The sequence below is a fragment of the Doryrhamphus excisus genome, chromosome 1, assembly GCF_030265055.1.
Source record: "Doryrhamphus excisus isolate RoL2022-K1 chromosome 1, RoL_Dexc_1.0, whole genome shotgun sequence".
Lineage (NCBI taxonomy): Eukaryota > Metazoa > Chordata > Actinopteri > Syngnathiformes > Syngnathidae > Doryrhamphus > Doryrhamphus excisus.
Genome location: NC_080466.1, coordinates 26,846,729 through 26,869,156, shown reverse-complemented (window position 1 = coordinate 26,869,156; position 22,428 = coordinate 26,846,729). Strand labels below are relative to the sequence as shown.

Sequence of the window (22,428 nt, the reverse complement as noted above, 5' to 3'; positions counted from 1 at the left end):
TAATTGATAATTGGTGACATATTCAGAACAGGCTGTAACGTCAACTTCAAGTATTTCCGTGTAGTCAACCCCGAAAATGTATTTTTACCTTTCAGCAACTTTGGACATCTTCATACAGTGGCGATCTAGCTGGGCATTCAGGAATAAGATCTGCAGGTGGAAGAAAATAGAAAATGTGTGCTTAAAGAACATGAAGAAAAAACATAAAGATATTAATCTTTTAATTTAAATCTTTTAATTTTTTTTATATTAATGTATAAAACAGTAAAAGCGTACCTCTTTCTCCACATCCTCCTTGGTGCCCTTCCTGGAGTGGTGGGACGGGGTGTGGATGGGGCTGCGGGACTGTGTGCCCTCCTCGGCCAGACCATACACTGACTGGCGACATGAAAAAGACACGTTACTTATATTTCTACATGGAGCGGTGCAAGCATCATGGAGGAAAAAATAATAAATGTTGATGAAAAAATGAAAATAATAAAAATTGGTGGAAGGCAAAATGTGCTCAATTATTAGAGCTGTTGAGTCAGATTTCCAAAAAAAAAAATTTTTCTGCTTTTGAGGACGCAAAAGCGAAAATAACCTTGATAATTAATAATCATTGAAAATGTATTATTATTAATAATTAAAAGAGTATAATTGAATATGAATGAAATTAAATATTCCATAATTGCATTACATTTTTACATATACATTTAATATAAAAATATAATATATAAATATAATATATAATATACTAAATATTTATTTATTAATATATAATATTTAAAAACCAATAAAATAAGATTAAAAATATAAATGTCCATGTATAATTTTCCTCAGCATCCATTGAAAAATGAAAATAATTAAAGTTGGTAGAAGGCAAAAATGTGCCCAATTATCAGAGCTGTTGAGTCAGATTTCCACAAAAAATAACTTTTCTGCTTTTGAGGATGCAAAAGCAAAAATAACCTTGATAATTAATAATCATTGAAAATGTATTATTATAATTAATTAAAAGAATATAATTAAAATATAAATAAAAATAAATATTACATAACATTATATTTTTACATATACATTTATTATAAAACATATAGTATATATAATATATAAAATACAAATATAATATAAAAATTCTAAATAATTTATTTATTAATATATAATATTTACAAACCAAAAAATAAATAAGAGTAAAAATATAAATGTATAATGTTCCTCTGCCTCCATTTTGTAAATGTAAGTCAATGCTGCCCTTGAAGCCAACTGAAATGACATCACAGATGATAAGAAATGTTCATCATGTGAATCCCACAAGCTTTGAGGTGTTTGAGAAGTTTCATCCTCCATTACCTTCTTAACTCGGTGAGGGTTCTTCATGCGTCGGCATTTCCTGATGTCCATCTCTGTGGTGTTGACGCATCCGGGCTGCGGAAGGCACAAACACGTGATGCAGAGAGAGCGCGTGATGGAGAGATACGCTGGAAGACTCAAAGAAGGAGGTGTGAGATAAGGTGGGCAGCGGGACCAATCCCACATGTCCACACGGAGGCTTACCACGGGTCTGTGGACGTCCCAGAAGGCTCTCTCCTGGCTGTCAAGTATCTTCCTCTCCGTTTTATCTTTTTTCCTGTCAATCCTGTAAAGGAGATCAGTCAGCGTGAGAACCCGAAGCTGTCCTTCTATCAGCATTAGATGAGGCCATGAATGACAAGTAGAAGGTCAGAGGGAGAAAGTGGAGGTTACAAAGTCAGTGAAGGATGGTTGATGGTCGGAACGGCTAAAATTGACGACTTCATGTGTGTCACTTTGGTATTATAATTATTATTAATAATAATATTTAATAATATAGTATAATACATAATAACAATTTATATAATAATAAATTATTATTATCATTATTATTATTATATAATTATAGTTACATATAATAATAATAATTTATATAATAACACATTATTGTTATTATTATTATTGTTTATATATACTATAATTATTTTAAGAATAATTATATATATATTATTATTATATATATAATATATATATAATAAAGTATTATTATCATCATCATTATATATATACATATATAATTTATATAATAAATATAATAATACATTATTGTTATAATTATTATTATTTATTTTATATATAATTTAAATTTTTTTTATATGTTTTTTATTTTTTAATAAATTATTATTATTATTATTATTATTTTATATATTTTTTCTTTATTGTTTATTATTATTATTCATTCATTGATTTTCTACTGCTTATCTTCATGAGGGTGGAAGGGGTGCTGGAGCCTATCCCAGCTGTCTTCGGGCGAGAGGCGGGGTACACCCTGGACTGGTTGCCAGCCAATCACAGGGCACATATAGACAAACAACCATTTATTATTATTATAATTATTAATAATAATAATTAATAATAATACCAAAAAGATGACTATTATTTTATTTTTCACTATGAAATTAATTTATTGCTTCTACTGCTGCCATGCTATGTTTGTTCATAAATGACCATATGGTCAAACAGAGTTCCACTTTCTCATGCACGCCACATCATTATGAACACTAACAAATGAAGTACTCAGGTAATATATCATGTACCTTCATTATGAAGTTGTGCATTATCGACTTGAATTACGTCACTGCCTACATTGTCGTCGCACTTGTTGCCGTAGTAACAAAACCCACTTACTTGACCTGGGCCTCAGCCTGCATGTAGATGAACTCCCACTTCCTGGCAAAGGCTCTCTGTAGCCTAGCGAGGTTCTCCTGTTAAATAAAGCATGGGAGTGCACACAATTGTTATTGTTATTGTTATCTATTTTTAAAATTAGGGACAAGTAAAAAAATATTTGTTATACTATTTTGGAATAATTTGATGAGGATTGCTTTTATTTGCACCAACGCAATGTACAAATTTAGCAGTTTTCACTGCTAATACATATGTATATGTACATATGTAAAATGTCAGCATTTCAAAGTATCAGTCTTCTCTCCGATGCAATTTAGATCTGTCATGGTCACTGGCATGGCAGTGTGACCTTTGAGAGGTAACCAACGCTGGACAAACAAATCAATAAATAATAGGTTAGAGGAGATATCCGCTACCTACCGCTTCATAATCCGCCAGCTCCAGCCTCGTTTTATTCTGCATGGTCCGCTTGCACAGATAGATGGCTGGAAGGACAGACAGACCATCCATGTTGCTTTAGGATTATCGGGTCAAGTGTGAAGAGTCAGCGAGCCCCCCCACCCCTCCCAGCTTCAGCCATGTGCATCGGGCTGAAGGGCAGCAATGGAATGGCGGCTGTGGCTAATCCTGTTGACAGTCTGGAGTTATTTGTCATGTTTTTTGTTTGTCGTCTGGCATACGCCGCGTTCACTCAACCTGCGCTCCATTCCTCTTCTGACAACATTTGTCACATTTTTAAATGATTGCCACGACAAACCATGCATGTATTTTTATAACATACAATTACATATGGCCATGGTTGCCCCCCCCAACAGTCCACCAAGGTTATTTATTGCTATCACCTGCTTGGAAACCTTTGTCACTCTTCTAGGACAGGTTTGATTGCAGTTTCTGCAATCAACTGTGTGTACTCTGCCGAGACCAAGGCAGTAAATGCACTGTCTGTTTAATATGCAGTCAGTTTACTACTTTTAAGAAGCATGTACAATATGCTGGGTACACTCATGTTGCTTTTTGGGCTTCTTTTGTTGCTATTTTAAACACATTATTGGGTCTTAGTGATAATGAATCGCAGGGGCGTCACTAGGTCCTGAGCAAAAGGGGGGGGGGGCTTAGCCCCCTGGAGATGCACAGGATATGAATGAATGTAGTAGACATTCAACAACAACCAAAAAAAATCAAATAAGGAACAAGAACAGATTCAGTAGAGATACTCAAGTGCAAAACCGCTGCTCAAGCTCTGCAACCATTCTGTCTAGTGGACAGTGATCAATTCTTATTATTTTTTTTAATTTAATTTAATTTAATTTAATTTAATTTAATTTAATTTAATTTAGGCGGCACGGCGGTCTAGTGGTTAGTGCGCAGACCTCACAGCTAGGAGACCAGGGTTCAATTCCACCCTCGGGCATCTCTGTGTGGAGTTTGCATGTTCTCCCCGTGCACGCGTGGGTTTTCTCCGGGTACTCCGGTTTCCTCCCACATTCCAAAAACATGCTAGGTTAATTGGTGACTCCAAATTGTCCATAGGTATGAATGTGAGTGTGAATGGTTGTTTGTCTATATGTGCCCTGTGATTGGCTGGCCACCAGTCCAGGGTGTACCCCGCCTCTCGCCCGAAGACAGCTGGGATAGGCTCCAGCACCCCCCGTGACCCTTGTGAGGAAAAAGCGGTAGAAAATGAATGAATGAATAATTTAATTTAATTAGCCTATTATTAGTAGTAGTACTACGACTATTAGCCTGCTTATTGGCTTGCTTATTAGCCTACTTATGCCCTATTATATAAAAAAAATGTTGTAAAAAAATCACCCCAAATTAAAAAAAAATCAATTAAAAATATCAAACTATTTAGCGGGGCTTAATAACATAACTCCAGGCCCCCTAAAATGTGGCCTAATGACGCCACTGACAAATCGGATGGGAAATATTAATCCTGCTGACTAAAAAAAAAAAAATTCCAGACATTATTCCCATCATCTAAGACAGTGGTTCTCAACTGGTTTGGCTGTGGGACCCACCAGCTCCACTCCATGACGAGTGGTGACCCCAATTGTGGGAATGTTTTAAGGGACTGTTTTCAACACGTCATGTGCCGCAGCGCTGACACATTTGATGGTGCGCGCTCTTCTCCAGCAGATATCGGCTACTGTGTGTTGGATGGACGGCACGATGTCACAATGACAGTCGCCTATAAAGATGGCGTGCACCTCACGGCTGCGTGCTGACCCACTTTTGGTTCTCAAGGCACCAGTTGAGAACCACTGATCCAAGACATTTAATTGAATTTAGTGAGGGCAGGCAATCCAAAAGGATCATAATTCTTATGAATAATAAAATAGTGTTTACCGTAGTCTGTGTTCTCAGGCTCCCAACAATTAGAAGGCCAGAAATATGGTGCCTGTGGAAGAATACACAGCAAAAACACTTGACTCATGACTATACAGTATGGTAATATATACAGTAAACGACTAAGACAACCTGAACAGTCCAGTTAAAATCGGTGAATGCTGATGAATGATAATATTTACATGTGATGATAAAATATAGTTCAATAAAATTAATTTTTTATTATTATTATTTTATTTTATTATTATGTGCTTGTGTCCCTTTTTTTAGGAGCACTTTGTAAACAACAGACCACATAACAATATTGATAAAACAGCTACTTAAACCATCAAAACGTTGACTCATTCCATGATGCCAGGTTGTATGTTAAGTTAGAAAGAACCGGATGTGGCCCCCGGCCCGTAGTTTGCCCACCTCTGTATTAAATATATGTACCCTTCACCCAGATGTACTGTAACTGTGTATATTTTCATACCAGGCCACATCAGTGAAACACTAAATTTGAAACACTTATATACTTTGGTACATGACAAAAGAAAATTAAATTCTTATTATTAAATTAAATCAAAATAATAAAAAAATATTAAAATAATTAATTAATAAATAATTAATAAAATTATTTTTAATTAAATTAAAATAAAAATGTAATAAAATAAATTTAAAAAACAACAAAAACCCCAAATTATATTAGGAAAGCAGGAAGTGAACAAATGTAACAGTTACTGATTGTAAAAGTACCAGATGGAGGGGTAGGATTTAATAAGCTTTGCTTCTTCCTACTCCTTTTGTACATGTGGAACTGTGAACTGATTATGGGATGCACTCAATTGTAATCTGATGCATGTTCAAATGAAATTAAACCGTTACATCATACCGACCACGCTTAGCAGTGGAGACTACATCACACCATTACAATTTATCCTACTTTTTTGTTGTAATAGCTTCATCTTCAAAAACGTCATATCTGTTTCTGCATCATACTGAGTACTGGATTTGACTCTAAATGAAGAGTAACGTAGGTCAGAACGATTTGCAAGAACATGCGCCCTCCAAACTTTCTAAGCGATGACACCAAGATAGCCTTGTAGTACTATCTGTGTGTAATCCAAAAGGATTTGGCCCGTCTAAACGAAACATATTCCAAATAATTGTCCCCAAATCCCCTGCAGGAGACGCATCCTCAGGCTTTGCAAACGCAAGGGAACATTGCAGCAGCGGAATAAAACAAAAGGAGCAGAATACACAATAGCACAAATCTAAAGCTGGCAGCCGCTCTTCCTACTGTGTTTATGTTTGGACGTAGCGCTAGCGCTGTTGCGTAATAAAACACGTCGTTGATATTTGTGTTTCTCTCATGGGAAGACTTGTTATTTTGCCCGTAGAATGAATTTCTAAAGACGACTTATTATCCTTACGATCCAAAAGCAACCTTTTTCCCTACTCGCTTTGAAGCCCGAGACCCAAGGTCATGCAACAGCAACATTCACTGTCGTCAGGTTTAATTAGATTGGCGCTCCGGTGGAAATCTGCCTTTTCCAACAAGTCAGACGACACAAAGATCATTGTAATCTTTTGCATGGGCCGCCTGCCTTTCCTGCTGGAGAACATTGTTTCCTTTTTAATTAGGATTCTCAAGATAAAACACTCCAATAATTAACACGTGACTACAATATAACGCCATCGTTTTTGCACATCATGGGAGGAATGCCAAATATACACATTCCTCCTTTTGTCCCTGGTGGGAGTCTACTTATTGTCTTCCACGACTCTGACATGTCTTTCGGTAGCAGGCTTTCGGTAGCCACCAAGTAGCTCCACTCTCACCCAAACCCGCTTTCCTTGTTCGCTTGATGAATATTTGATCGGATCGCCATTCATTTTTAATAAGGTCACTGGATCCTAGCAGGGAAGTGAGGGAGATGGAGATGGTGGACAGGGCATTTCATCACCAATATCGAGATGCGGGTGGGATTCGCTCAGGTCAGGTCAGGTCAGGTCAGGTCAGGTCAGGTCAGGTCAGGTCAGGTCAGGTCAGGTCAGGTTGAGTGCTGTGACCAAATATTTCTGTCCAAATACTTCTGTCGTCGATACGGGACGGAAGACTTAGATCAGGGGTGCTCACACTTTTTCAGCATGCGAGCTACTTTTAAAATGACCGAGTCAAAATGATCTACCCACTACAAAAATGCAAAACATCTATTTATTTTCAAATGTATTGAGGATTATTTGTACGTACAATGTATGTTGATGTACCTTACATAACCAAATGAGCCAATATTGCAAAACACACATAATTAACTATTAACATTTTTTGTAATTACCTGAGTTTACTTTGATGACTTGCACTGAATTGAACCAGCCAGGGATGCATAGTCCGGACAGTAGCTGCTGATAGCCAGCCTCACGCACACTTCCAAATGTTTATCAGTCATGGATAATATCCGTATCATAATATCCGTATAATATTCCATATCCGTATGGAAGTGATATGTTTTTTGCCTTTTTACTTGGTCCAGCTCCTTCACTCATTTTAGTGACCATAAACTTTAGCGAGGGCTTAAAATCTCGCAATTCGCCGACTAGCTTAGCACTTTGCATTGTTGTTTACGCATGAGCGGTGACCTAAAGGTCAAAATTCAGTTGTCATCTGACTGGTTGTCCTGTATGTCAATCAAGTAACGGGGATGGATGATAGGCTGACATCGTAAGTTCTGCTGCACTTAGAGACGTCGTTTGATTTGATTGGTCGCCCGAAGGGCAACATTCAGTTGTCATCTGAATGGCTGCCCTGTATATCAATCAAGTGACGGCATTGATGCTGGGATGATATTTTTTTAATGTCACGCCGCGATCAACCAGCGATCGACCAGTACCACCTCCGCGATCGACCGGTAGCTCGCGATCGACTTAATGAGCACCCCTGACTTAGATGATTAAATCAGGTTAGCGGTGTTAGTGGGGTGTCCACTGTTCATTATATATTTTATATTTTTTATATATTTGTGGATTGGAGGTGTCCAATCCACTTTATTTATATGGCACATTTTATAAACAGAGTTTCCAAAGTGCTGCACAGACTAGTAAAATAAAAAGTAAAAATAAAATACAATAAATAAAAACTATAAATAAGTATATACTTTAAATAAAAAACTCAAATAAGAAATAAAATAGTAAAATAGATATTCAAATATTAAAAACAAGAAGCAAAGCAATAAAAATATAAAAAATAAAACCAATTAAAATAAAAGAGACTAAATGACACAGGATCATATGACTAACTCCGAGTTAAAAGCCAGAGAATAAACGTGTGTTTTAAGACGAGACTTAAAGCTTTCAATGTTGGGGGGCTGTATGTTGGGTGTTGGGTTACCAGTATGTAACTAGATGGCAAACTGAAAAGATCATCAGATGACACATTTGTGTGGTGATGTATCTGGAACCCCCCCAACTAGCTTTACAGTGACATTCCCTTCTAATTTCAGATCTACATTTGTAATAAAAGTCCCCAGATTCATCTCCAGAACCCTCCCTTTCGCTTCCGAATTGAACTATTCCAAATTCATATTGTGTCATGTTTCAACACAGATAGCCCCCCCCCCCCCCCCCCCCCCCCCGACCCCCAATCCAATGCTGACCTCACCTGTGCTTCAATGTGTTCGTGTCAGCTGTTATGATACGACACTAACACTACGCCACCTTATTATTTGGAGTGGTTGTGCTTATTTTTGTCGGTTAGCAATCATACGCATGCACGCACATGTCCAAGTTGGCGGCCATGAACCTTTCAAAGCCTATTGTACTTGAACGTGGCATGTAGCGCTCACTCTAATCCCAGCTTTACATTTTCCAATTGAGTGCATCCTAAATCAACAAGCAGCCATTAAAGGACACTGCACTGTGAAGTTGGACTTGCTGGTGCTGACCTGAAAACGGTAGAAAGTGCCATCATCCTTCAGGGAGAGGACGTGGTCCGAGATGGGGAAGAAGTAGCCCTGGGCTGCAATCAGACTCCCAATGTGCATGGCCTCAGCTGGGGAAGAAGAAGGGATAGAACAAGGAGAACGGACAGCAGCAGGTTTCCATAGCATGCACACTCTTACAATGTTAGCATTAACGTACTCCACTGGGGTGATTGCAAAATTAAATCGGGAGAAGAAAATCCAAGTAACGTATTTTCCGGACTATAAGTCACACTTTATAAATCGACCACAAGACATCATGTGGATGGATGGATGGAAGTGAGAGACTGTGGAGGAGTGTAGCGTGCAGAAGTTTGTGCATTGTAGGCAAATTTTAACGTATGCACTCGCAGATAGTTCAGTTCCAAAAAAGTGAAAAACGGTGTTATATTTGTAAATAAATGTTGTTTATGTTGCTCTAGTTGTTGAAATATTTGTCACAAAAACTGTCAAAGTGACAGTTATGCTTGAAATGTAGCTTTTCACAAAGCAAAATTAAATAATATTTAAATATTTTTTTTAAATAATTGAATGAATGAAATAATTCCAAACCTCACAGGGCACAGAATAAACTTGTGATATTACCATAATACAATTGTATTTGTCAAAATTCCACCTAAATTAAATAATAAAAAAATAATAATAAATCCAAACATTGTTACAACATTAATGATGAAAATGGTAATATTAATGATAATTATAATAATAGTGATAATAATAATAATAATAATGGTAATAATGATAAATATTATAACAATAACAATAATAATATTACAATGATCATAATAACAGGGGAAAACAAGACGGTGGCATGAATATGAATCTTGCAGAAAGGGGTAGGCATTTATAAGCTTTTGCTTCAGCCTACTCCTTTTGGGCTTGTGATCAGATAGTTGAATACAAATGTAAATAATGGAAAGTTATATTTTGATTGATGTAAGAAATGCACTGTAATGTTTCATATATTTGCCCAAATTAAAAAAAAAGCTGCTTTTCTCCATTTTTGTTTTAGTCGGGAACTGACATATTTTCCTGAAACTTACCTATGTTCTACTGCTGACTACTAAAGAACAGAAAAGGGTAGAACTTTTTTTCTGATGAAAGGGAGTCTGATCTTTCTTTTGGTAGGTTCCATGTTAATATAGCCATAGAAAACAATATTCCAAGTGCCTTGAAATATAAATCAAAATGGTCGAAAATGGCCCATACTTATTTTTTTTATTATTTTTTGTTTTGATGCCATTATTATGACATCGACTCCAAATTGTCCATAGGTATGAATGTGAGTGTGAATGGTTGTTTGTCTATATGTGCCCTGTGATTGACTGGCCACCAGTCCAAGACAGCTGGGGTAGGCTCCAGCACCCCCACGACCCTTGTGAGGATAAGCGGTAGAAAATGAATGAATGAATTAATTTTGTATATGATGGAAACACAATCAAGTGTAACACTATTCAATGATTGCTTAGCAGTGTTCTATTTGTGTGATACCAGTTTTAACCACCAGTGGGGCTATTGAGTCATTGTAGAGCGTAGGTTCCCAAAGTGGGTACACCAATTAAAATGAATAAAGTGAATAAAAAAAAACAACCCAAAAACAATTAGCACCTAACACTCACAATTACAAGTGCGCTTGAACGCCTCACGGTGAAGGAGACCCAGCTGATAATTTACTCTGTGAGCATCCTATGCTGTGTATTGAGTCAATTTGTACATCCTACATCTGTACGTCAATATGTGCCCTGTGATTGGCTGGCCACCAGTCCAGGGGGTACCCCGCTTCTCATCCGAAAACAGCTGGGATAGGCTCCAGCACCCCTGTGACCGTTGTGAGGGTAAGCAGTAGAAAATGAATGAATGAATGAAGGATGCCATTATTATATTTAAATGACAAATGCTGTCAACAGCTGCTGGTTGAAGCCAAGTACTACACTCCACATACCCGGGTCTTCGATGGACAGGTTCTTCATCATCCACTGTACAATGTCCGTACCTGAGAACACATCACATAAGCACGCATAGAAGTGTTATTTAATGCAGCGTATAACAGTTTCTCATAATAATTCAAAGTATTCCCGCCTTGTCAGGATGCAGACGGACCAAAAAGGATTTAACACGTCGGTGCAGGAGTGTAACACCTAGCAGCAGTTATTATTTCCTGTGTCACCAATCTACCGCACATGTATTTGATACCTCTATTTCCCCTCCATTCGCTCGGCCCGGGTTCCCAGGGGAGCCGCTGTTAAAGTCTCCATCATTTATTACATTCTTGGCCCTGGGCTCCCATTGAAAAAGGCTGGTGCCGTTCTTCTTAGCGCACGCTGCTTATTGATATGATCTGCTTATTAGGATAATACATTTCGCAGCGGGGCAAGACGCTGGTCAAAAAGAGGAATGCTAATAGCTTTTTGTCATTTTCCATCATTTGTTCGCGGAGGGGGGCCACAGCCCCCGACTGCTACGCCAATCTATTGATTGAGCTTTATCGCTTGACGCCGCTACAGCCTGCAGGCGAGGCGATCGACATCACTTCCTACCTGCCACATCCTGTTTCTTTGAACTATGTTTTTATGCTTCTCTTTTACATGTTGGATTTATTAGATATTTGGAATTGGTTTCCACACAGAAATGGGGGGGGGGTGGTGGAGGCCAGTTCTCCACAAGATGACACTGCTTTTAAATTAATAAAATATGTATTTTATATTTAATACAGATTGGCACATTTAGTGTTCTTCTCAAAGGACTGCAATCTAACCGTGGCAGTAGGTCTGAACACTCTACATTCCCAGAAAGTCCCATAATAATGTGTTTATGAGCGAGGGCCAACAGGTGTGGCAGTCCAAATGTATGCGGGTATATAGCATAGCATAGCATAGCATAGCATAGCATAGCATAGCATAGCATAGCATAGCATAGCATAGCATAGCATAGCATAGCATAGCATAGCATAGCATAACATAACATAACATAACATAACATAACATAACATAACATAACATAACATAACATAACATAGCATAGCATAATAATAATAATATTTGTATAAAATACAAATGGTAAAAATCAGGTGAAAATAAATCTTTCAACATATATATATATATATATATATATATATTGTATGTTGAAATTAGCCTTTTTAGCTTAAAATAAAAATAAAAAAATACATAAAAATGCCACCCGCATCCCTTGATTTGAGGTATACGGTCATCAGTGGAAAAAGTCTGGACAGCCCTGATGTATGAGAACCACTGAATATGTTTGCCTAGCAACATGGACAGTGTAAGCGTGTATGAAGGAGTATTAAAGGTACAACGTCTTTCGACGCCAATCACCTGTGGCTGATGCTTTTGCAGCCTTCAGCCTCTGTGCACGTCGGTGTGGTAATAAGAACCTGTTAAAAATTAACAACACTTAATTTTAATGACCCTTTTTATCCGGGAATGTAAGGCTTCTTTTCCTTGTCATTTTTTTCAGCGTGGTATTACCGTCAGAAGCGAAAGTGTACTTTTCACAACCGACACACACAAACAACCTCCTACACTCGCAGCTGCACTAAAAAAGCAGTCAGGGGGTTGATTGCCTTGCTTAAGGGCACCTTGACAGTAGGAGGAGAACATTACTCATTCTATTTCCACGCTCAAATTTTCTTTTGCAAACATTTCATCATACGTCGTCCTCCCTATTTCACCTCCAGCCAGTCAGCCTTTTAGCGCCGATTCATCACAGACAGAAAAACACAGCCTGTTATCAACTCCATATCTCTCCTCAAGGGACAATACCATGCTAATGAACGCTGGGTACACTTTAGGGCACTCGATGCGCAGCTTGGAGAATGACTCAACATACAGCTATTAGTCCAAATAGCCCACGGTCAATCGTGGTCACCGTCCGGGGCCGCATGAGGGCTGCTGGCACAGGGGAGTTGTGGTTCATTGACGGAATTGATTGGAATAGCGCATCCATCTACTTACATAGCTTACCTGTGACAACACTGGGGATTTTTGTCATGAAGCTTTTGACTGTTCTGATCGGAACGCCTTCCGTCTCATCCTGGATGTGAGTGATGATGTCTTCAATCTGCAAAACGGACGTAAACAAAAAAGAGACTGTTAAATTATCTATGATAATAATGAAGTAACATACTAAAATGTGTCACCTTTAGTTAACCTTCACTTTCTTGGTGATGTCATTCATTTTCATAATTGTCAATACATCCAATTTTAGCTTTCACAACCAATGGTACGTAGTATTCATTCATTCATTTTCTACTGCTTTTTCCTCACGAGGGCCGCGGGGGGTCCCAGCTGTCTTTGGGTACACCATAGACTGGTGGCCAGCCAATCACAGGGCACATATAGACAAACAACCATTCACACTCACATTCATACCTATGGACAATTTGGAGTGGCCAATTAACCTAGCATGTTTTTGGAATGTGGGAGGAAACCGGAGTACCCGGAGAAAACCCACGGGGACATGCAAACTCCACACAGAGATGCCCGAGGGTGGAATTGAACTGTATTGATTTCCCAAACTTTCAATTATTCAGTGATGCGGCCAATTTATGTAATTTCTGTAACGGCCACTAGGGGCTCTCGAGTAGAAAAGGTAAGATTAAGACCGGTGGAATATATGCGTCGAGGAAGACTGCAACTTGTGTATTGTCTTGTGCATAAATTAAATTAGCGTGAACATACCCTCATCATAGAAAATGCAAAAAGATAAGCACATGACGCAGCTTTCAAGCTAAAAGCAATCGAGCTGTCCGATAAAGAAGGACGATGACTTTGATGGCTTCAGTTCAAAGGAGGAAGACGAAGACGGCTTACCGTGATTTTTTTTACCAGACTTGTTATACTGTGTTGCTAGCGTGTTGTTAAGATAAGATAAGATATGCCTTTATTTGTCCCTCAGTGGGGAAATTTGTATTGCACAGCAGCAAGAGTACAGAGTCAGTTAAGCAGTACAAAATATACAATATAGAAAAATAAACAATATAAACAACTCAAGTAGGGCGGCACGGCGGTCTAGTGGTTAGTGCGCAGACCTCACAGCACCAGGGTTCAATTCCACCCTCGGGCATCTCTGTGTGGAGTTTGCATGTTCTCCCCATGCTTTCTCCGGGTACTCCGGTTTCCTCCCACATTCCAAAAACATGCTAGGTTAATTGGCCACTCCAAATTGTCCATAGGTATGAATGTGAGTGTGAATGGTTGTTTGTCTATATGTGATTGGCTGGCGACCAGTCCAGGGTGTACCCCGCCTCCCGCCCAAAGACAGCTGGGATAGGCTCCAGCACCCCCGCGACCCTCGTGAGGAAAAAGCGGTAGAAAATGAAAGAACGAATGAACAACCCAAGTATTAACAAAATCAACAGTTTTCCCAGAGTTATATACAAATACAGTATGTAGATAATATGAAACGAGATGAGATGTATGACCAGTCTATACACTGTGATATTACCATTACCATGTTGCTACCGTTTTACTGCCGCGTCACAGGCACCGTTTGTGAAGAAAGTTATATTATTATTATTTTTAAGTTCATTCATTCATTCATTCAATATTAACATTTTGAAAACTCTCTCTGTGTACCGTCTTTCTTTGTAAATATGTTTACATGTTTTAATGTGGGCACATGCAGCTTATATATTATTATTATACAGGTGCGGGTTGTGTATGTACAAAATCGGTTTTCCTCTAAAAATGAGGCTTATAATCAGGTGTGCTCTATAGTCTGGAAATTACGATATATGGCTTGTATATTTCCAAATACAAATGACAGGTATGCAACTTTGATACTCAAAGTCAAATATTTTGACCATGTGACTATTATATAATATGCACGTATGATTTAAATGTCCACACCGCTTCTTTACACAGATGCTTTTTTCCACTGGTGGCAGCATGTGGGATGTGAGAAGTTGGTTGCTTTGGATACATAAAAAAAAAAATGTTTTTTTCCTTTTTTTCCCCACAATGTAACTGAAGAAGCCAATTAATAAGCGAGTATTTTTAGTGCAACACAATCATTTCACTGTGCAGTCGTCCATGTCCTCCCGCCAATCATTTTGTCCATGATTTCAGCTACATGACAAGATTTATATTTATATTTACGTGTGAACAACACAGACACCCACACTGGGTCAACAGCTTCACAACAGAAGCGCTGGAAGGTGTATAAAAAAATAAAAACAGACATTTATTAGTATGTTTCATACAAAAGGACCCCTATTGGAAAGTCCATGTAAAAAAATCCATATAAAAATGATGAAAAATGATGGACACAACAGCAACCAAAAGCACATCCAGATGTTTCCAGCCAGTTTGGAAACTCCAAGTGAGAATCCTTCAGTTCCGACCACGGTGACTCCTGTCATCCGTGTTAGAGAAAGACTTCCTGGCCGTCTGCCATTGGCTACCGCACACCGCCGTGATACCATTCCGACAAGACTTGGCCGGTGTTATGAGCAGCTAGCAGGAGACCTCTGACCTAATTATTGTTGCCTTTTTGAGGACAGGATGTTCTGTCCATATATTGCATCTCCGCTCCAAGTCGGATCATTATGGCGAGATGAAACCATGAGAAGTAATGTCTCTGTTTTTAAATTGCCTTTTATGTTCAGCAGAGTAGATGCACATTTCATCACGTAATCCCATGAATTCCAAACCCCGCAGGGCACAGAATAAACTTGTGATATTACCATAATAAAATTGTATTTGTCAAAATCCTCACCTAAAGCTACAAAACATTACATTACAATACAATACATTTACATAAACACATCACATTCTACTCTTCATTGTTTGTAAACGTCGTCTGGAGTCAAGATATCAACCAAAAGCTACTATATGTTTGTACCATTAGATATACAGTATTTTCCGGACTATAAGTCGCACTTTTTTTTCATAGGTTGGCTGTTCCTGCGACTTATACTCCAGAGCCACTTCATTCTTTCATGTTTCAGCCAATCACAGGGCACATATAGACAAACAACTATTCACACTCACATTCATACCAATTTGGAGTCGCCAATTAACCTAGCATGTTTTTGGAATGTGGGAGGAAACCCACACATGCACAGGGAGAGCGTGCAAACTCCACACAGAGATAGCCGAGGGTGGAATTGAACCCTGGTCTCCTAGCTGTGAGCACTGCGCGTTAACCACTCGTTCGCCATGCAGCCCTCTCCAGAGCGACTTCTAAATGAAAAAAGTGTTTATGTTACATAAACACTGGACACCAGGGGTCTCAAACACGCGGCACATAGAGTCACATTTATACTCTTTTTATTTACAACATATTGCGCAACTGCAGGGTCTTGAGACACATGCTAACTCGCAAACTAGAGCGCTAGCGACCTAAACGGTAGCCTTCAAGTTATTTCCTTTAAACTTAAATAGCCAAAAACTTACCACTTCCACACGGATAGGGAGGATAACTATTAACAGTTATTTAACCTTTAACATGAACATTAATCAAATGTAATAATTTTTTCTGGGTACATGATACCATACAGCATCCATATCAAACTTGCGCGGGCCGCACTAACATTAAACTTTCATATCAAGGCGGGGGCCTCAAACTAGTGTCCTGCGGGCCACATTTGGCCCGCGGGCCGCGTGTTTGAGACCCCTGAAGTAGCCGAAGAAGAAGTCGAAGAAGAACATATTTATATATTTTAAAAATCCAATTGGGTTATTACGTTGTCAAATACCCTGAATACGAATACCCTAAATATGATACCCTGCTGTTGTTAAACCTGCAAGGTACTTGGGTGGATGTTTTAGTTGGACACAACATAGTGTACATTTATCCACAGAGCAACACTGATCACTTTTGCATTGATAACTTCCACAGCATGCCAATTAGCCTGGGCGACCGCAAAGATCTATTTGTGGGAGAAGTGACTGACAAGACCACTGTGGCTTGTTTCTGAAGGTAGGTAAACATCCTGCTGGGAGAAAATGTCAGTGCGGGCCCTCAGGGACGGGGTTGACTGCTCAGACGTACATGGTGAACAGACGCTGACAGAAAACAACGGACACACGCTTATTAACAATTATGTCACCCATTTATTTAGTGTGGAATATTTTATCTGTAAATTCCATGCATGATCGCTTTGTTGGCCTTTTGTAAAGGTTGCAACCTCGGGACCGAAGAAGACAGATGAGAATCTTTGAATAGTCACTAAAACACATCATTTTAGTTGGATAATAATAATATCAGATTGTTTCAGTTCAAAGTCCGGGCATGTAAAGTAGAAAGTTGTCATCACACCTTGATGACAACGTCAAGATGACAGACAGTCTGGAAGATCTGGAAAGTTTTATCCTACACCACAAATAAAGAAGTCTAAGCAAGGTTGTAAATAACGTGAAAACTCAAAATACTACATTTTTTCATACTATGTTAATGAATATAAAATCAGTAAAATAACCTCTCAACAGGACAAAATCAAAGAAATCGAAAAAGCCTTGAAAAAGCAAGGATGTACAAGTTACTTACAAAAAAAAAGAACATCACTTAAAAAGTGCACTTCAAGTTCTGAATACTCAAAAGTCACTTATGTGTAAAATATTTTTTTTCTCATTCGGTAATCACTGAGCTAGGAGGCACAGTGACAATGTTATGTGTCCCTGAAGCCCTGGTCTAATTTCAAGTCAAGTCAAGTCTAATGAGCATGACTATGTACTACTCTGCTTATGGAACACTAACATATAAAAAGTACTGCATGGATAACAAAAAGATTCAAAGTTATGTGAGCAAAAATGTCATATAAATATATCAAATATATGACATTAATCGCAGTTTTCAAATTAATTAATCATGATTAATCACCATTATGAAATATGCCCATTTTTACTGTATTTTACGTAAAGAAAGATAAATGACAGGGCACAATTGTGTATATTTAAACATATTAACTCATGTATTGACAGCATTGTATTCCAGTTCATGTGGATTTGGGCATGTTTTATGAATGAGTGGACAAATAAAAATATCAGATTAATCACTGTTTTCTAATTAATCATGATTAATCACCATTATGTCTGAAATATGCCCATATTTACTGTATTTTATGTAAAGAAAGATAAATGACAGGACACAATTGTGTATATTTGCATGTATTAACAGCGTTGTATTCCAGTTCATGTGGATTTGGGCACGTTTTATGCATGAAGGGACAAATAAAAATATCAGATTATCACGGTTTTCTAATTAATTAATCATGATTAATCACCAAATTCCAAAAACATGCTAGGTTAATTGGTGACTCCAAATTGTCCATAGGTATGAATGTGAGTGTGAATGGTTGTTTGTCTATATGTGCCCTGTGATTGGCTGGCCACCAGTCCAGGGTGTACCCCGCCTCTCGCACAAAGACAGCTGGGATAGGCTCCAGCATCCTCCGTGACCCTTATGAGGATAAGCGGTAGAAAATGAATGAATGAATGAATGATTAATCACCATTATGTCTGAAATATGCCATTTTTTTTATTTTACGTAAATAAAGATAAATGACAGGACACAATCGTGTATATTTACATTTATTAACAGCATTGTATTCCAGTTCATGTGGATTTGGGATTTTAATCATGAGGGGACAAATAAAAATGGACTGGCCATTTTTAGCGTTGACCCGATGCTGGATCATTCATAATTTGCTCAGATTGTCAACATTATAATTAATATAATGTTAATCTTCCTATAATACTAATTATTTTCCCTAATAATTAGCATTCATAAACCGCCATGATATTAATGGTAATGCCGCATTCAATTGAAAAATATTGAAAATTAGCTTTATACAAGCGGGGGTAATAGCATTAGCATGCCACCCATAAAAGGTCAAACAATCTAATAAAAAAAAGGATTTCCATCAAGTGTGTGTGTGTGTGTGTGTGTGCAGGGAGACACATGGTCTCAAACGCTTTGCACACACCAAACGAATTAGCATTCATCCAGAGTGGGCGTAATGACTCACAGAGGAGACGGTGATGGTCTTCCTGCAGCAAATACAGGTTTATGTGTGAAGGTCAAATGCCAAACGTCGTCATGATGAGTCTTACTGGTTTCGGCCCAGTGCGCCTGGAAGCAGCACGGGGATGCGACTGTTAATGGAAGTGTAATGACAACAGGATGGCTTTTCCACACTTGACTGCCGCTACGTTCCTGCCTGACAAGCCAGGCGACATCGTTCCAGATAAATTTATGAGATCCGTCACAACTCCTGACCACCGAGGAAGTTCATGCCACTAAAACAAATTGCATCGGTTTTTTTTCTTTTTTCCCACAGCTACGGCCAATCAAAAGATGATCTAGCGCAGGGGTGCTCATTAAGTCGATCGCGAGCTACCGGTCGATCGCGGAGGTTGTACTGGTCGATCGCTGGTCGATCGCGGCGTGACATTAAAAAATATCATCCCAGCATCAATGCCGTCACTTGATTGATATACAGGGCAGCCATTCAGATGACAACTGAATGTTGCCCTTCGGGCGACCAATCAAATCAAACAACGTCTCTAAGTGCAGCAGAACTTACGATGTCAGCCTATCATCCATCCCCGTTACTTGATTGACATACAGGACAACCAGTCAGATGACACCTAAATTTTGACCTTTAGGTCACCGCTCATGCGTAAACAACGATGCAAAGTGCTAAGCTAGTCGGCGAATTGCGAGATTTTAAGCCCTCGCTAAAGTTTATGGTCACTAAAATGAGCGAAGGAGCTGGACCAAGTAAAAAGGCAAAACACATATCACTTCCATACGGATATGGAATATTATACGGATATTATGATACGGATATTATCCATGACTGATAAACATTTGGAAGTGTGCTTGAGGCTGGCTATCAGCAGCTACTGTCCGGACTATGCATCCCTGGCTGGTTCAATTCAGTGCAAGTCATCAAAGTAAACTCAGGTAATTACAAAAAATGTTAATAGTTAATTATGTGTGTTTTGCAATATTGGCTCATTTGGTTATGTAAGGTACATCAACATACATTGTACGTACAAATAATCCTCAATACATTTGAAAATAAATAGATGTTTTGCATTTTTGTAGTGGGTAGATCATTTTGACTCGGTCATTTTAAAAGTAGCTCGCATGCTGAAAAAGTGTGAGCACCCCTGATCTAGCGTCATAAAATTGGTTAGGGACCAACCGTGATTTTCCTTCCCATGGCTAATGTACTTAACCATAAACGGTCTACACGTGTTATCCATGCTTGCCTTCGCTTCCGTTCTACGTCACATCGATACGTGTTGTGGCGCTGAGTGGCGTAGTACCTTAACGCAATGCAGCATTTTCCTCAAAGCGCCATCCATTATCATCCTATCTGAGCTGTCTCGCAGCCAAACAATGCATGACTTACTCACTTTCTGACATTTAATGAATTCCAACTTTCTGACAGGCTGTTTACTCCCAACCTTGCAAGGCAGCTAATTACTGGCTCGTCAAGCTAGCATTTAGTGATGGCACTTTATTTGTTCATCTGTGGAATGTTTATCCAATCCCCTTGTGGGATTTATTTTCCTCTTAAAAAGGACCCCGACATCTAGCCGCTGTTGAAAGGACGTTAGGTAGCATTTGTTTTGTTTAGAACTACCCAATCCTATTCCAATGTAGTACTATTAAACCGGTGTGACACTGGATTGAACATTTCTGGCACTCATTCTAATGAGTTAGGTGCGTATTTGGCTTTTTCTTGGGCTTTTTTTTTTGCAGCTTCTTTGATATTATTGCAGTACAGTGGTCATGCCTATATGTGGCATAAGAAGATACTGAATATAAGATATAATAATAAGATACTGTACATATGTAGTACATCTAAAATGCTGCTTATTACAGTACTCTTCGCCTTCCATTACCACCAGTGAATAGCAAAAAGTTTGCTCCCCTTCCCCCTCCAAAGCCTCCTGCTCGCTTGATGACATTCTCCTCCAATTTCAGCTCAACATTTGCAATAAAGGTTATTGTTGACAAAATGAATATGAATTTTGACAATTTTGACATTGAAGCATAAAGACTTCATTCATTCATTCATTTTCTACCGCTTATCCTCATGAGGGTTGCAGGGGGTGCTGGAGCCTATCCCAGCTGTCTTTAGATGAGAGGCGGGGTACACCCTGGACTGGTGGCCAGCCAATCACAGGGCACATATAGACAAACAACCATTCACACTCACATCCATACCTATGGACAATTTGGAGTGGCCAATTAACCTAGCATGTTTTTGGAATGTGGGAGGAAGTCGGAGTACCCGGAGAAAACCCGGAGAACATGCAAACTCCACACAAAGATGGCCGAGAGTGGAATTGAACTCGGGTCTCCTAGCTGTGAGGCCTGCGTGCTAACCACTGGACATAAAAACATAACCATGTAAAAATTGTAATAGTTTGTATTCTCTACATTTTATTGGTATGATCACATATTTATACATTATTAACAATTACTTTCTGTCTTAATTTCAAAGGATTTTTTTTTTCCGAAATGTGTGGGGCTGAGATTGCCGAGTCACAGGGACCCCTTTCAAACATTTTTTGCCATAGAATAATTTTAGTATGTAAATTGACTGTGCAATATTAAAAAGTTTACTTTATTCCCCGTGTGGAAAATCACTTTAAAATCTGAAAGAATGATTCCCAACGGATTATGCTTGACCTAAGAAGCTTGCTGTATTTTCACTTTGTGCTCCAGCTTGGTCAGTTTGTGGCAGAAACATTGTTATGCAGATATTTTTGATCCATTTGGGTCAGCTGCATCAGACCCGGCTGAAGGCAATAACAATATTATCATATTATGTTGACTCCATACTGCTCAATCAACCAAATATGTTGTTCTTTTGGAAAAAAAATGGGTATTTCTGTTTAAAAATAGGTCACAGAGTTGATATGGAGTTACTGATTGCTGTCTGGCCGAATACGAGAGCACGAATATGAATATGAGGCCAAAGACTCCCTGGGCAATAATCGATTGGGAGAAGTTTTCACTGCTCCCAGCAAGGGATGCCACAACATGGCTGACCTCGCATCTCGGAGCCAAACACATCCAATACCTGGCAGAATGTGAGTAATCATCACGCAGGGAGACGCTGATTATTTTCTTTCCTCCGTGCTCACTCAAGGGAGTCCAGCCGTCCGCTGTGCCTACAGCGACGTGTGTCATTACCGTGAAATCTAATAACATTTCAAAGCGTGTTCCCTTAATGAAACTAACACGATGAATCTTTCCATCTTCATTTGTTATAATGATTCCGGCTTAATGTGACGTCCGGGTTTCTCGTTTAGAGTCCTGACGACAACTACAGGGCAACGTAAAACGTTTGGATGTGTTCAAATTCAGAAACTCGTTTTCCCACAGAACGTAATAGAAACCGTCAATGCTGCAACACTTCAAAGTCATGAACTGACATATACGTGTAAAAAGACGT

The 22,428-nt window shown here is 38.7% G+C and overlaps 1 protein-coding gene across 1 annotated transcript in view; it reads right to left on the bottom strand.

The window, feature by feature from the left end:
- The window catches only part of LOC131136024 (regulator of G-protein signaling 6-like), a 64,679-nt gene that overhangs the window by 5,572 nt on the left and 36,679 nt on the right, over positions 1 to 22,428 (bottom strand). The window contains exons 4-13 of the mRNA XM_058082487.1: positions 12,968 to 13,064; positions 10,930 to 10,980; positions 8,952 to 9,058; positions 5,029 to 5,080; positions 3,100 to 3,164; positions 2,680 to 2,756; positions 1,537 to 1,618; positions 1,333 to 1,407; positions 277 to 378; positions 89 to 150 (exon numbers count right to left, since the gene is read on the bottom strand). Of these exons, the coding sequence (XP_057938470.1) occupies positions 89 to 150; positions 277 to 378; positions 1,333 to 1,407; positions 1,537 to 1,618; positions 2,680 to 2,756; positions 3,100 to 3,164; positions 5,029 to 5,080; positions 8,952 to 9,058; positions 10,930 to 10,980; positions 12,968 to 13,064 (770 nt within the window). The remainder of the gene's footprint in view (positions 1 to 88; positions 151 to 276; positions 379 to 1,332; positions 1,408 to 1,536; positions 1,619 to 2,679; positions 2,757 to 3,099; positions 3,165 to 5,028; positions 5,081 to 8,951; positions 9,059 to 10,929; positions 10,981 to 12,967; positions 13,065 to 22,428) is intronic.